Source organism: Protopterus annectens, chromosome 10.part0 (genome assembly GCF_019279795.1).
Source record: "Protopterus annectens isolate FY-2018-M chromosome 10.part0, PAN1.0, whole genome shotgun sequence".
NCBI classification, from domain to species: domain Eukaryota; kingdom Metazoa; phylum Chordata; order Ceratodontiformes; family Protopteridae; genus Protopterus; species Protopterus annectens.
In genome coordinates this window covers 1,472,253,300-1,472,268,985 of record NC_056744.1, presented here as the reverse complement: position 1 = coordinate 1,472,268,985, position 15,686 = coordinate 1,472,253,300, and the positions used below count along the sequence as shown (strand labels likewise).

The 15,686-nt window shown below is 39.3% G+C and overlaps 1 protein-coding gene across 3 annotated transcripts in view; it reads left to right on the top strand.

Annotated features, from left to right (window-relative positions):
- The window catches only part of LOC122813660 (zinc finger protein 883-like), a 238,868-nt gene that overhangs the window by 133,644 nt on the left and 89,538 nt on the right, over positions 1–15,686 (top strand). For 2 of the 3 annotated variants that reach the window (XM_044086099.1, XM_044086098.1), the window contains exon 4: positions 11,610–11,729. The exons of the other annotated variant lie outside the window; for it this stretch is intronic. In XM_044086099.1, the coding sequence (XP_043942034.1) occupies positions 11,610–11,729 (120 nt within the window). The remainder of the gene's footprint in view (positions 1–11,609; positions 11,730–15,686) is intronic. 3 annotated transcript variants of the gene reach the window in all.

Genomic DNA, 15,686 nt, shown 5'->3' with positions numbered 1-15,686 from the left:
CATGGACCCTCACGAGTGGAAACTGGATCCACAAGTCTTCAGCATGGTAACACAGAAATGGGGGAGCCCAGACATAGATCTATCTGCCTCTCCCCAAAATTATCAACTGGACAAATTCTGCACAATGACTTATCACAGACAAGCATGGAAAGTGGATGCCCTATCCTTCAGTTGGAAAAACCTCTCAGTCTACCCCTTTCCTCCTCTGCCTCTTCTTCCCAAGGTCTTACTAAAGGTCAGACAGGAAAAAACAAAAATGATCCTAATTGCTCCGGACTGGCCTCGCCAGCACTGGTACCCAATTCTAAGGAATATTTCTCAACTCCCTCCTTGATACTTGTCACAAATACCTCATCTACTGTCTCAGCAGAACAATCAAATTCTGCACACTCAGCTCCAAACTCTGAACCTAGCAGCATAGCTGATCATGTAATTATTCAAACAACACCTCTCAGTAAATCTGTGATGGATGTCATTTTGGAAGCCAGAAGGCCTAGTAATAGAAAATCTTATGCTGATAAATGGAAGAGATTCTGTGCATGGAACCAAGCACAAGGAACGGACACAGCAAAACCAAATATTCCTCAAATTTTACAGTACTTGACTGAGATGCTTGACAAGGGCCTATCTTTTTCTTCAATAAAAATCCATGTCTCTGCCATCTCGGCTCATTACAACATGGAGCCTGCCATCTTTTTTCATCCTCTGCTAAAACAGTATCTTAGAGGGGCCAAAAATGTAAGGCCTCCCAGAAGATCACCAACTCCTGCATGGGATGTCAATTTTGTGCTGGAAAAACTCAGCCTGCCTCCTTTTGAACCAACAGCTACTGTGGATATAAAGTGTTTATCTTGGAAAACAGCTTTCCTTTTGGCAATCATTTCAGCAAGAAGGGTTTCAGAACTACAGGCCCTCATGGCTGTGGAGCCTTTTATTACATTTTACCCGGACAGGGTGTCCCTCAGGACCAATCATTCCTTTATGCCTAAGGTGGTATCCAGTGTGGCTCTTAAACAAGCTATTCACCTGCCAACATTTTACCCAAATCCACAGAACAAGGGGGAGTGGATTCTGCATTCATTGGACGTACACAGACAACTAAGATTCTACTTAAACAGGACCAAATCTCTAAGACAGTCTGAGCAACTACTGGTGGCATTTGCTGCAGGATCAGAGGGGAAGGCTATATCAAAGCAGGCTATTTCTAAGTGGATAAGCCACTGCATTAATTTCTGCTACTTGCATCATGGCAAACCGACGCCCAAGGACACCTGACATCTAGGGCAGGAAAAACTGAATAAAATGGCATCGGCTGCATCTTTTATACCCCTGACGACCTGACGTCATGGAAGAGGAGACAGCAACTGATGCAGGACCCAAGACTTTGATATTCAGGCTGACTGAGGGCAACCTGCCAGCAGATTACCCAAATGTAATGACTGCAACAGTGAATACACTCAAACATCTACATTTATGGTAAGTGTACACAACTGTACTTTCCTTTTCTTGTCAGGGCAAAGTATGTGCACATTGGTTAGCTGGCAGGTGTGTGAAGAGCAAAAATATATATACACATACACGCACACACACACACACACACACACACACACACACACACACACACACACACACGCACACGCACACGCACACACACACACACACACACACACGCACGAAGTGATCCTTTCTTAATATAACCAGATGAAATGTTACAGTAACATTTTCACAATAATACGTCATGACCCTCCGCTACTACAGAATTTACTTAGCAGGTGATTTTTTTATTATTATGTAATGTTTTTGTTAACCAGGTAAGCTCACTGAAGACAGTGTCTCCTCTTAGGGGTGACACAGGAATGATGTCTGGTTAAGTGACTTGCTCAGAGGCACACAGTAGGCAAACGGAGATAAAAAGTCAAATTGTGTAGTCTTGACTACAGGATGCAGCTCGTCAACAACTCAGAGCCTCAATCCTCTGCAATAACTACCAGACTGATTTTGGTATGATAAGCCATTCTGTCTTACTAGACTGTCCATCAAGTCCTTCATTGTTACACTTGATATTCTTGATTTAGATCAATGCGTACTTATAACCTTATTCTCTAAAACTCTCCGACCCCCTCATAAGTAGTCATTTCAGGCCACTGACACCCATAACCATTTCTTCCCTTACCACCAGCAGCAGACAAGGAAAATGGACTGAATCAGTTTTTGTTTACTTAAATAAAGGTCTCTGACACTTGAAATAACTACATTATCTGCTCTTATTTGGCATCCTCATGACAGCCTGGCACAAGACAACAAGTTATCTTTGTAACATAACCTGTATCCATTCAAAATTGAAAAGTCCAACTCCATCCTTTACAGTCAGTATTCAAGAGGCAACCTCTACTCTAACCATACCTCTCAACCTTTTAGAGCAACAATTCTGGACAAAGCCAAAAATAATTGGGGGACAAAGTGTCACAAATAGTGACAAATGTTAAACATTTCTCTTATAAACTTAGAAAGTTGATAAAATAATAGATTTTGTATTAGCATGCATTTCCTGAAGGGTACGAAAGCTAAAACTGAAATGTTTATCACTATTTAGTGACTTCAGTCCTCAGTGATTTGCCAGAAAACCATAGATCAGACCAAAAATATGAGGCAAAAATCTGGACATTCTGTAAAAGTCTGGAAAGCTGAGAGGTATGACTCTAAGAAATCCACTACCAATAGGAGTTCCTAAAGTCTAGGGCCTTGCAATCTTACTGTTCATACAATTTATTAACTTCTAATCTTGAATGTAAAACAATTATTTTCTGTTTAGATTATGGTTTTCTGTAGCGTTTTTCCCTCACTCCCCAACATGTATTTTCTTGCAGATGATGTTTTAACAAGAACCACACATTTAAATCTGTTAGTCAGCCACTAACTATTTCAACAAAATACTGTATGAAGTTTAATGATGGAAAATAGAGGTGTTCCAGGGTGACGGGACATTAAGGAGAGACATAAATGGCACTGTTAATCCAGGCTCAGATGCCACATCTAAACTGTATCCACAATTTAGAACTGCACCACATAAAGGGACTGGGTTAAGGAGGTGCAAGGTACCCATGTGACCCATGTATACTGACATTAATACCAACATAAGGAAACATATACATTTCTGCCTTTCTTTCTTTCTTTCTTAATGATGGTATGCCTTGGTTTAGATTTATTTTATTTATTTTCTTACTTACTCTTTCTTAACTTTGAAGGTAAACCAGTCCAAAACGATCCTTTTTTAAGCTATGACTTGGGCCACAGGGCAAATGGAACCAGTGAAGGCATTCAGTATAATGTACACATAAAACGCTGTTGTATAAAGTACAACTAATATAAAAAGCACACAATGAACTTAACATGAAAAAGATTAGCTAATGGGATATTTATATAATGCACAATAGTTCATAAAGATTACTGCTAAATCTCTAATACCAAAAGACTAAAAGACAAAGTCCATGGCAGCAGAAACAGGACAGCAACCAAATCTTTTAACCCTAAGAGCACTTTATTTGCAGAAAAATAATAAAATGACGAAGTAAGTTAAAAAAATAGTTGAATACATTAGCATGACTTTTCTGAAGGGTATGAAGTCTGAAACTCAAATGTACTTCATTATTTTCTAACTTCAATCTTTAATGATTTGCCAGTAAAAAATATGACCACAAAAGCCAGGAACTGCAAATAAAACCGGAACCACAACAGATAGCAGTCACGAAAAAGAGACCCCTAGCCACCAGGAGATCAGTCCAAGCACGTTTATTGAAAAATAGTTGAAAGGCTTACAGCCAACACCATAAAACGTAAATGCCTTAATCCACTAGCAAAACAGCAAATATGCGTTTTCGTCAACTTCTTGACGTCAAGAAGTCGACGAAAACGCATATTTGCTGTTTTGCTAGTGGATTAAGGCGTTTACGTTTTATGGTGTTGGCTGTAAGCCTTTCAACTATTTTTCAATAAACGTGCTTGGATTGATCTCCTGGTGGCTAGGGGTCTCTTTTTCGTGACTGCTATCTGTTGTGGTTCCAGTAAAAAATATGAGGCAAAAATTTGGACATTCTGTGAAAATCTGTACAGTTGAGAGGTATGCGTTGCATTTTCAGCAACTAGGTTTGGCCTCAGTATCCCAACTTGATTAACACTGGCCAAGTAATGCTGTATTAAATGTACTGTTGGAAACATTTGTATTGCATATATTCTTTAAATTCTCAAGCCTGTACTTTCCAGGATTTGTTATTAAAGGAACCCTGTGTCCTTTCACCATTCTGTTTCAGCATAGTATAGTATATAAAAACACAACAGATCTCTTTGAGGGAAAAATTAGGTTGTCTGGAGTTTGAGATTTTTTTTTTCTTTCCATTAGGGCTTTATTCTTAAGTTACATAAAACTGTATTTTTCAGTGGCAGAGTTTTGGCCATCATTATTAGTTTTAAAACTTTTTGCAACCTCAGTATTGAACTGATAAGTACCCAGGGACCTGCATTTCAGAAATTACAAAGAAACAGAATCTTCAGAAACTTTACTAAAAGCGCAACTAAAAGCATGCTGGCTATGCCCTTGCAACACCCACTCTAATATCATCCACCCCATCCAACCGCTACCTTTCTTTCCACTCCACTAACTACCTTGATTATAGCAAGCTCAGATCCTCATAAGCTATTACTTATTATACAGCACGAACTTCTTCTTCTTGTAACATTTGTTAACATCTGGTATGCACTTCACAGATAAAGATTCTAGTTCTCTACTGATGTACTATGTTCTTCATATGTAAATATGTTGTAAGTAATTGCTATGTAAATTGTTATTCACTGTGTAATCCAATGTATATACTGTCTGTTTATTTTAACTGTGGAGCTTTTCTCCCCGGGCCTCTGCTGAAAATGGACCTACATCCAGTCGGACACTCCCGGTCAACAAATTTAAATAAATAATTCTTTTAAACATAACAGACATCTCCAATGGCATAATTAACCATCAGGGCTGCACTCTCTTTGTCCATCCTATTGTGGCTAGATGAAGAGGAGGAACACAGATCACAGCATTTCATTTTATTGATTTTATATCTCAGCAGATTCACAGACAACACAGACAAGACGTATAACAGGAATCTACAGTGTAAAGTGTTCTGCACAGACAGATAACAGCTTTTGGCAGTGATATATGTGTGTGTATATGGGCATGTGTGTGGTATGTGTGTGTATATGGGCATGTGTGTGTGTGTGTGTGTGTGTGTGTGTGTGTGTGTGTGTGTGTGTGTGTGTGTGTGTGTGTGTGTGTGTGTGTGTGTGTGTGTGTGTGTGTGTGTGTGTGTGTGTGTGTGTGTGTGTGTGTGTGTGTGTGTGTGTGTGTGTGTGTGTGTGTGTGCACGCATATATATATATATATATATATATATATATATATATATATATATATTTATATATATAAATGTGACAGACCAGATTAAGTAATGCAGAATCTACTTTCACAGAAGAGCAACTTTACAGCACGTAGAAATTCATCTGTTTACAAAGCCATGGTGAAATAAACTCCTATCACATCTTTTAAGACACTCTACATTCAGACAGGAGTTTGGGTTCACATGAATTGAAAATAGAATTCTGGTTTTCTGAGAAGCAACTGCATAATTCATTTCATGTATAATTAATGAACTTTCAGTTCCTAGATTTTGTTTTAGACTAGCCTTATCTAGTGAGCACCTTGTGTTTGGGTTGTACATCAGTCATGAATCAGGAGTCCTTTTCAATGAAGATTATAGTGAGTATTCCTTACTGTGTAACCTTAAATGGCACCTTCACCTCTGGATTTCATTTAAAAAGTCTAGGTTTTAAGTGTAGGATGTTGGATGCCTTTACAAGCTATTTCTTTTCTAAAGATCCTTTAAGGAAAACTAATGGTCTGGCCATAAGATAACCTGGGATAGTACTGCATTACCTCATTCTTTTATGGGGAATTTTATACTCAGTCCTTTCCATGGACTTTATAAGAATTCATAAACTGCAGCATTAGAATGTCTATAACATTTAAACCATTAAGTTCCACCCCCTACTATGTTCCAAAATGGCTAAATTAACTGAAGAATCAACAGAGGAAAAAAAGGAGAACCAGTACCTACAAACTTGAACTCGAGCAACCAAAACCAGACAATGACAAGGTACTGTTTGAAACAATAGGCAGTGCTTCACCACAACCAGGATTAAAATCCAGTAATGTTTATAGGTTCATAGGTAGGTACTAGGCTATCGGCCCAAGGGCCTATGTAAGCCTAGCCAGCAAGGTACCATAGCTTACGCCACACAAAAAAGTTATTTTCCTGTGCCACTGTCCAGCAGAGACACAGAAGTGATCCCCGGGGTGTATTTCCTATTTCCCATCCACTCATCAAGATTTTTCTTGAAGAGTGCTAATAAAGAACTTTGATTGACATAGATGGGTAGCTTGATCCAGAGTAGAGGAAGTCTCTGGGACAGGAATCTATCCCTCCAGCATGTCCTGTTTATTGTGGTGACATGGTTTAGGTCCCTAGAGCATGTAGCTTGGAGGGATTGGGATTTCTTTAGGTATAGCATGTCCAACAGCTCTGGATTTGACATAGCTTTATATGTTAGGCAGAGATCACCTCAGAGTAGGCGATATGCTACTGAGTAAAGCTGGAGTTTTTTGAGGTGGTCAGTGTAGGGCATTTGTTTAAGGCCAGTAATCCTCTTTGTGAGGTACTTCTGTGGCCTTTCCAGCTGCTGCACACGTCTTGTGAGGTACATTCCAAAAGGGGCATTGTACTCTATAATGGGTCTAATGAGTGACGGGTAGAGGGGAACAGTGACCTCTTTTTTCCTGGATGAGAACCCTTTTATGATGAGGTATGCCACGTAGAACAACTTCATGATTACTGTGGTGATGTGACTATCAAAGGAGAGACTACTGTCCACCTGGGTCCCAAGGTCTCTTATCACGCATTCAGTGTTAAGTAGGTTGCTGCCTATGTGGTAGTTCATGGGTACAGAGGTTTTACCAAAGGGGGTGACACTGCACTTTTTGGCATTGAGCTTGAGGCCATGGCTCTGACACCAGGCATCTGTCTCAGTGAGGCCCTTCTGTAGGATGTCCACATCATTTGGGGACTTGACTATGGCTCCTAGTTTGCAGTCATCTGTGAACTTCGTCAGCCAGTGGCCTTCTGTATTAGCATGTACTTCAGAGAAGTAGATACCAAACAGGAGAGGTCCCAGGATGGAACCCTGTGGTACTACACTTGTCACTGCCTTGAGGTCAGATTTAGAGTCTGCAACTTTTACAGTGTGGGTTCTGTCAGTGAGCCAGTTGGCAACCCATCTTGTGACGTAGGGATTTATACCTAGTTTAGTGAGTTTAGCTATAATTTCAGAATGGGGGATGATGTCGAAAGCCTTGGCAAGGTCAAGATAGGCTGTGTGAACCACTTTACCCTCATCCACGGCTTTGGTGACTGCCTCAAAGAAGTCGATCAGATTCAGGAGGTATGATCTGCCTTTCACAAACCCGAACTGGGTGGGATCCAGAGTTTGGAGGTTACCAATGTCTTTGTTTATGAGTTCCATGATGATACGTTCCATGGCCTTGCAGACCAGACTCGTCAGACTAATAGGTCGATAGTTCCCGGAATCACTGGTGGCTCCCCCTTTGTGGAGTGGGATAGCTGTGGGATGTTTGTTTAAAGATCCACTTAATAAATCAGTAATAATGTGAACAACTTCACCAAATCCATATAAACACAAATAGATGAACACATTAACTAAATCACAGCATTTTCATCCAGAGTAGTGGACAGCAGATACACTAAATTAAGCAAATGTGTGTATGTATGTATGTATGTATGTGTGTGTATATATATATATATATATATATATATATATATATTTATATAAAAAGACCTTAACCAAATAAAATTATTAGAATAATTTAATAATTAAACAATTGAGCAATTAAACAATTAAGCAAAACTCAGCTGTATCAAAAGCTCAAGAAATCAACTCTATCATTAATCACTTTGAACAAATATGATCAAAAAATAAAAGAAAGTGCAGATAGTGCAAATGGTCACCTAAAACAAAAAGCTACTAGTGCGATACAGGTGTAGGAAACTCTTCACAGGGTACAAAGATATTCAACAATAAATACATTTGTTTAAAATTTTAAACATGCATGAGTGTAAAAATATGTAAACGTTAAAAATATAAAAACATTTGATTGTATAAAAATTACATAAAACATTCTTTGTGAACAAACTATATAAATAGGCAAAACATCTATCTAAAATTTATTTTTTTTTAATAAACTATAATGGGAATAACATTCTAATAGAAAAACTGGTTAAAAAATTGCATCCCTAAGCTTCAGTACTGGCACTATGGACACCTGTTCATTCAGACCAAGATAATGGTTGGCCTCCAATATAAGTTGCTAATGTATTTCTTTATATTCGATCCTGGTCTCCCAGAGTCCCCTCTAAGGTCTTTAAAGATTTCTTCTAATGCAAAAAAAGTGAAGAAAGCACAAGGGTAAATAGTGGTGTGCTTATAAACCGCATTAGTTTCATCCTTTCTGGAGATAGCAAAGGAACATTCATATATCCTTTTTCTTAGTTTGCTCTCTGCTTTCCCCATGTAGAATCCCTCACAGTGTTTTTACTAGGCAAGATAAATGACCTCTAAACTATCACAGTTAGAAAATGATTTGGCTTGGATAAATTTATCCCTTGCTGTTATATAGACAGATGAAGTATTGGAAATATGTGAGCATTGGGTGCAAGCTCCACATTTGTAAGTACCAGCCTTTTTCCTAGTTAACGTTCTACTACCTTTATTAGTTTGTTTTAAAGTTTCTTTTGGGGTTGATTCCTTTTCTATAAGCATATCTAATAGGATTTCTGAAGATCACCTCAAGATCACAAAATGTTGCAAAATGGGCCCAGTTCTTTGAGATCACCTGCTTAATTACATTACACTTGTTTTGTATTCTAAAACCAAGGCTCCTTTATACTTATTATATATACCATCTGTATCACTTTCATATTCTGGGGTAGATGTGTTGTTATGTCATACTGGTTTCAGAATAATGCTCTCTCTACCTAATAAGAGGCTAAATTTACCCTTTCTACCTTCACCAACCCCTTTCATCACCTCCTCTATCAAACCCAAAGGGTATTTCCTGTCTAGTAACAAAGCTTTGAGAAAAATACATTCTTTATCAAAATCCTGTTCATCAGAGGTCATCCTAGATGCCCTAATGAACTGCCCTTTAACTATATTTCTTTTTTGCCTGTAAGGGTGGGCACTAGTATAAAACAAATAAGAGTTTGAAAAGGTGTCTTTACGAAAGATAGTAGATCTAAAGTCCCATAATTTTTCATCCTTAGAAATGCTAACATCTAAGCAATGTAATATCTTTTTAGAAACCTTATAGGTAAAACATAAAAAATTGGTTGTGGAAGTTATATACTCTATAAGTTCCACCAGTTTCTCCTCTGTTCCTGTCCAAAAAATACAGATGCATCCATATACCTTCTATAGTATATCCAGTTTTTTTGCATATTGTGAATTAAAAATAAACTTCTGCTCCCACGTGTAAAACAATATTTGTATATATAGGGGCACAACTTGCCCACATAGCAACCCCTCTCATTTGCATACAGAACTCTCCTTGAAATAATAAGTAATTATTTGTCAAAACCAAGTCCATTAGGTCCAAACAAACCTGAAAACCATTATGTCCTATCCTGTCAGTTGCTGCTAATGCTTCTTCCAACCAAACAAGTCTCATATCGTGGGGTATAACCATGAATAAATTCATGATATCTATGGTAACAAAAATCAAATAATTAGAATATAAATCAAAATTGATTGTCTTAAGGAAATCCCATGAGTCTTTCAATGGTCCTTCTTATTCAACCAATTAACTTAAATTAACTGAAGCTAAGATACATGATAGATAGTATATTCATGGCACTCATGTCACTAGCACTGCTTGAAGTAAGTATTGTTTTAAGACATTTTTCATTTATATAAGTTTAGGAACAAATGTACCCAGAAGGATGCAGTCATGATTATATTAATCTAGTAGCAGTAGTAGTGATGTATGTAGTATGAGTTTTTGAACATAGGTACTAACCACTCAGTTGTGTATATGCTAGATCCAAGAGATTTGGTCACTTTAACTAATGTTGATGAGACAGCTTGACCCATGTAAAAATGGGAAATAGGGGGTTGATGGCAGTCTTTGAAGAACGAGTGGGTTAAGAAACATTGTAATACAGTGATTAATGCTACTGCCTGTCAGCAATGATAGTCAGGGGTTCATGTCTGGCTTTTAGGTTTTGTTGGATTGTGAAAGTTCTCTTTGTGCCTATGTTGGTTTCTTTCTGTTTCTGCCTATATCACCAGAAACATGTTACCTAGTTATTAACTAAAAGAAATGTTTCTACTCCCACGGTCTCCTCTAAAAAGATTATTTGGATGACTGGGACTAATCAGCTATAAAAAATAATAAATATAAAAAAATATCGAAGGGTGAATTCCTGAGTTTGACCCAAATGACCTAGGATTGGCTAGTGGCCTTGGCACTGGAGGAGCCAGTGAGGGAAGTTACGATTGAGTAGCCAATATCTACTTATCCATCTTAAGCGGACAGAGGTGGTGCTGTCTACTGCAGTATCAGTACATACTGGACAAAGAGGGGAGCAAGGTATGTAGTATATGGGCCAGAGACATGTACTTAACTTTGCCAAGCTGCAGTCATATATCAGCCTTCATGGGACATGTGCAGGAATGCTAACAGAGGAAACACAGCAGTCTGTCAGTATATCAGTATATAGGTCAGCTGTCAGAGAGAGAGGTCAGGGTTGTAAACAAAGAAAAACTACTATGGCTTAGTATCCCCGAAACTAGCTGTCATCCCTCTACCCATGGCAACAAATGGGACAGCTGATGTTGGGAGAGGTTTACGACAGAGAAGTAAAAACAATATAAAGTATAAACAATGTATGGTGAAATGTGTTCCTCAGGAAATGGAATAATGTGTTTGTGTAACTGGTTTAAATTGTAGAGTGACCATACATTTGTTTTAGGTGATTTTCCTCTGTTTCTTTGCTCTATATAGGAAGCAAAGCTGATATAATCATCTGCTAAGTCTTGCAGCAGATTGTGTCATAATTTTTAACACAGTGGACTATGAAGACTACCATTTTGCAAGGAACCCCCCTGCTGTATACCTTCATTTCGGACTTAGAATGAAGTAAGATCGTTATCAAAATGTGTGTTCATGTCTCCTCAAAGTGAATGTAAAAACATGCAGAAAGTATGAAACAGATGAAGGACCAGGCCAAGGGAGCACATTATCAGTTTAGCTTTTAAACCACAGTCCCATGCTTTATTACTGATTTTCTAAAATAATGAGCTACCATGCTTGTGTTATATCTAGTCTACTGTTCATTTTCAGACAAAACCATAGAATTAAGGTTGTTAACCAAACTTCCTTTGGTTTTGTGATGTGACCATTGCAAGTGAGATGGTACTTTTTGTTCTCTTAACATTTGCAGTTGTCTTGGATGTAGCTGAACAGCAGAAGTGGTTTGAAAGAGATGAGAAACCCCCTCACGGCAATTTAGTAACTTTTGGAAAGAGAGAAGAGCAAAATGCTGCAGAAGAAGCCATCAACAGTAAGTACTGAAATGCAGGACAGGTTAATGTAAATCCTGACTTGAACCTAAATGTAGAGATCTCAGAGAACAGACTGCACAAATGCACCCCACCTTGGGCTATTTTGCAGTTTTGCATTATCAAAATCAACAGGCATCTTTTATTCAACTTTCCACCTCTTTAATGTTATTTGACTAATAATACATGCAATAGGTACAGACTGTGTGTGTGTGTGTGTGTGCGTGCGCACATCTTCAAGATGAAATTACATTTTGTGTGTGTGTGTGGGGGGGGGGTGCGTGCATGCGTGTGTGCCTGTGATGAACTTTGGTGAATACATTCAAAAATACAAATTAGCAAATAAGAATTTGAGTTTATGTAGCATGTGTGCATTTCCTACTCACCGTTCTGCTTTCATAAATTGTACTCATCTTTTACTTTGTATTCTCATTTTTAGGAGAATGGCTGTAAGTCAGATGGAATTTTTAAAGCATTTTCAGTGTCCTATGTTTTGTACTTGAATTATTTTCCATACATCAGTTATCCATTCAATAAAGAAAAAAGCAACCTGCATTGCAGGCTCTGACACACTGGGGGAGGAACCTTGGCTACTTTGCCTGTGACCTAAGTTGAGGAAGTGGGTTCAGATGATGGAGTAGCTGGACATGATGATGATGATGATGATGATGAGTGACCCTCATCTGCTTATCCTTTATGGGTAACAATGGGACTCCACAGTTGTGTCCTACCTAAGGAAAGCAGGTTAAATCCAGTATGTAAGAAGTAATGACTTGGGGATGTTCAATATTTAACAGGCAGCAACAGTACCCTTTGAAGATTTCTGTTTTCTGTAAAGATCTGCATTGTGTTCTGTGTAAACAGCAGCACAAAGTTTAAAAAGGTGATTGACTAGGTGCATATTGGATCAGCTTTGTGTGGCTGTCAGCTAGGACATGATTCTCTCCTTTCCCAACTGAGTTTACAAAATAAGGCTACCATTAAAGTAGTTCTGCCTGGAAAAAGACAGCTGTATAGGGGCAGTGGGTGGTACAAATCGTGTAGGATTTAAAATTGAATTAATGGGTCAGTGGGAACCAGAGAAGTTGATAGGCAGCCAATGAAGACTAAAAAATAAATGACATTAGTTATCCGTCTTTCCTTCATCATTGTTGTCCTTGTTAAATGATGTAAATGTGTTTGATTTCCCCTAATCTAGATAATTTTGGTTACTTTTTCACATGCAGTTTAAAGCTTGACAAGGCCTTTTCTATCATCTTTTAGATGTAGAAAGTGTCTCTATGAATGTTTAGGTGTAACACAACTTTTTATAGTCCTCTTCAGAGCAATTGCTGTACTTTGGATTTAACACAATAAATGCACATAATGACAGCAGCCATTGTTTGGGAGAACCTATCTCCTTGATATTGGTTAAAAACGTAACTGTTGCCACCTTTGATGATACACGCATTTTCGGGATTGGCAGGTTCATACGTCTGCCATTTACTTACATTCTGACTTGTACTTTGCACCATAGATATTTTTAGTACAACACAGATGAAACATTTGCTGTTTTTCAGATGGAGTAAACTGAGTCAGTGTTGAAATTAATTCAGTTTACTCCATCTGAAAAACAGCTTGTATTGCTTGTAATTTTCTACTGAACAAAATGTCCTCTGAGAGAGAGAGAGAATACATCTTGTGCATTCAGTCACCCAATTTAAATGCAGTGATTGCAGAGGGAATTAAGAGGACTACATGGCCCAGCTTCAAGCATATATAGGAATGGAGTCCTTACTGTGACCAGTCAACAGCTCAGCTAGTGGAAGACCCACGAGAGGGTAGGTGGAAAGGAATGACATTTTGCCAGCTTGTCCACTCCAGAAGGGAGGAATGGGATCTCTGCATAAGTTCATAAGAAAGATCTAGGCTAGCTGCCTTGTGGGCAGTTTTAGACCTACCCAATTTCTCCTTCAGAGTTGAGAACCAAACCCTGTGCTTTATGTCAGTGTCATAAACACCTTAACCATTATACAACCACCCCCCAAAAAAATGTGACACTTCAGTGATGTGTGCATACTATGATTGCAAGACAGTCTGCCATTAAAAATTTGGCATCAAAGGGTCTGGAGTGGGTGACATTACATATAGTGATACACATGACATCAGCAGGTCTGCTCAGTTAGACCATCCCAAAAAATTCAGAGTATACAGGACTGCATATAGGTTATTATTAAAGGCTCCATTCCATGTTTCTCCCTTCCCAGCCTGCCTATGGCAAAGGTGGTCCCAGCCCAGAGTTTAGTTCTAGAGGCATTACAATTTAGATCAGCAGGAGCAGAAAGCAACAGATGATTAACTGGAAGATACAGAATAGAGGTGGGAAGGGCAACTAGAAAATGAAAACTGGATGCAGACAGTTGCCACTGCTTGTAATGATCTGTAAAATTTTGCTTCTGTGCACTTTATCTGAAAAACGTTTGGCAGCCAGCAAAACATACCCTACCCACCTCCTAAAGGTGCAATGGATGACAGGAACGCTAGGAAAAAAAGTACAAAATCAGCCCATGTTTGAACGTGCATGAATGCATGCATTGTGCAAGCACAGTATACCATGTTGTTAGCCCTGATCTGCAATACATGGGAAAAATGTCAAGACATAAGCAGTTGATGCAGTTGCTGACAAGTGTTATGACAAACTGAGTGTTTTATAGTAGAGTGTTGCTTACAGTGGTCTGCAAACCCTGTCTGAAAAGTTCATGTTAAAAGGAAACCAAATAAAAAGGTAAAACCACCAAAAAAATGAAACTGATAAAACCATTAAACAGGCAGTAATTTGTGCTACACACAAATGGAGAATGCCGAGTAAAATATAAATCACTATTTATTCATAAAACTTGAAAACTTAAACACTTTTGTTCTGGTCACTCTGGACAAACTACTGCCTGGCCACCTGTTTATTGGTTTATCATGTTAAATGGAAAGACAGTTAGTTGTAGCCCCTTCCTCATCCACCAGACCAGTCAGTTGTAGCCTCTTCCTCATTACTCAGACCAGTCAGTTGTAGCCCCTTCCTCATCCCCCAGACCAGTCAGTTTTAGCCCCTTCCTTATCCCTCAGACCAGTCAGTTGTAGCCCCTTCCTCATCCCCCAGACCAGTCAGTTGTAGCCCCTTCCTTATCCCACAGACCAGTCAGTTGTAGCCGCTTCCTCATCCCCCAAACCAGTCAGTTGTAGCCCCTTCCTTATCCCTCAGACCAGTCAGTTGTAGCCCCTTCCTCATCCACCAGACCAGTCAGTTGTAGCCCCTTCCTTATCCCTCAGACCAGTCAGTTGTAGCCCCTTCCTCATCCACCAGACCAGTCAGTTGTAGCCCCTTCCTCATCCCCCAGACCAGTCAGTTGTAGCCCCTTCCTTATCCCTCAGACCAGTCAGTTGTAGCCGCTTCCTCATCCCCCAAACCAGTCAGTTGTAGCCCCTTCCTTATCCCTCAGACCAGTCAGTTGTAGCCCCTTCCTCATCCACCAGACCAGTCAGTTGTAGCCCCTTCCTTATCCCTCAGACCAGTCAGTTGTAGCCCCTTCCTCATCCACCAGACCAGTCAGTTGTAGCCCCTTCCTTATCCCTCAGACCAGTCAGTTGTAGCCACTTCCTCATCCCCCAAACCAGTCAGTTGTAGCCCCTTCCTTATCCCTCAGACCAGTCAGTTGTAGCCCCTTCCTCATCCCCCAGACCAGTCAGTTGTAGCCCCTTACCCAACTCCCAGGTGCAACTGTAGTAAATAACAAAAATGATAACAATGGCTGCTGAAAAAAGATCTTTATGTGTGTGTGTGTGTGTGTGTGTGTGTGTGTGTGTGTGTGTGTGTGTGTGTGTGTGTGTGTGTGTAGGCTACCATCTAGCTGCAGTGATTTGCAAAATATTTCTAGGATGCTTCTGTCTGATTGTTGTAACCGTGAACGTCCCCATCCATTTACTCC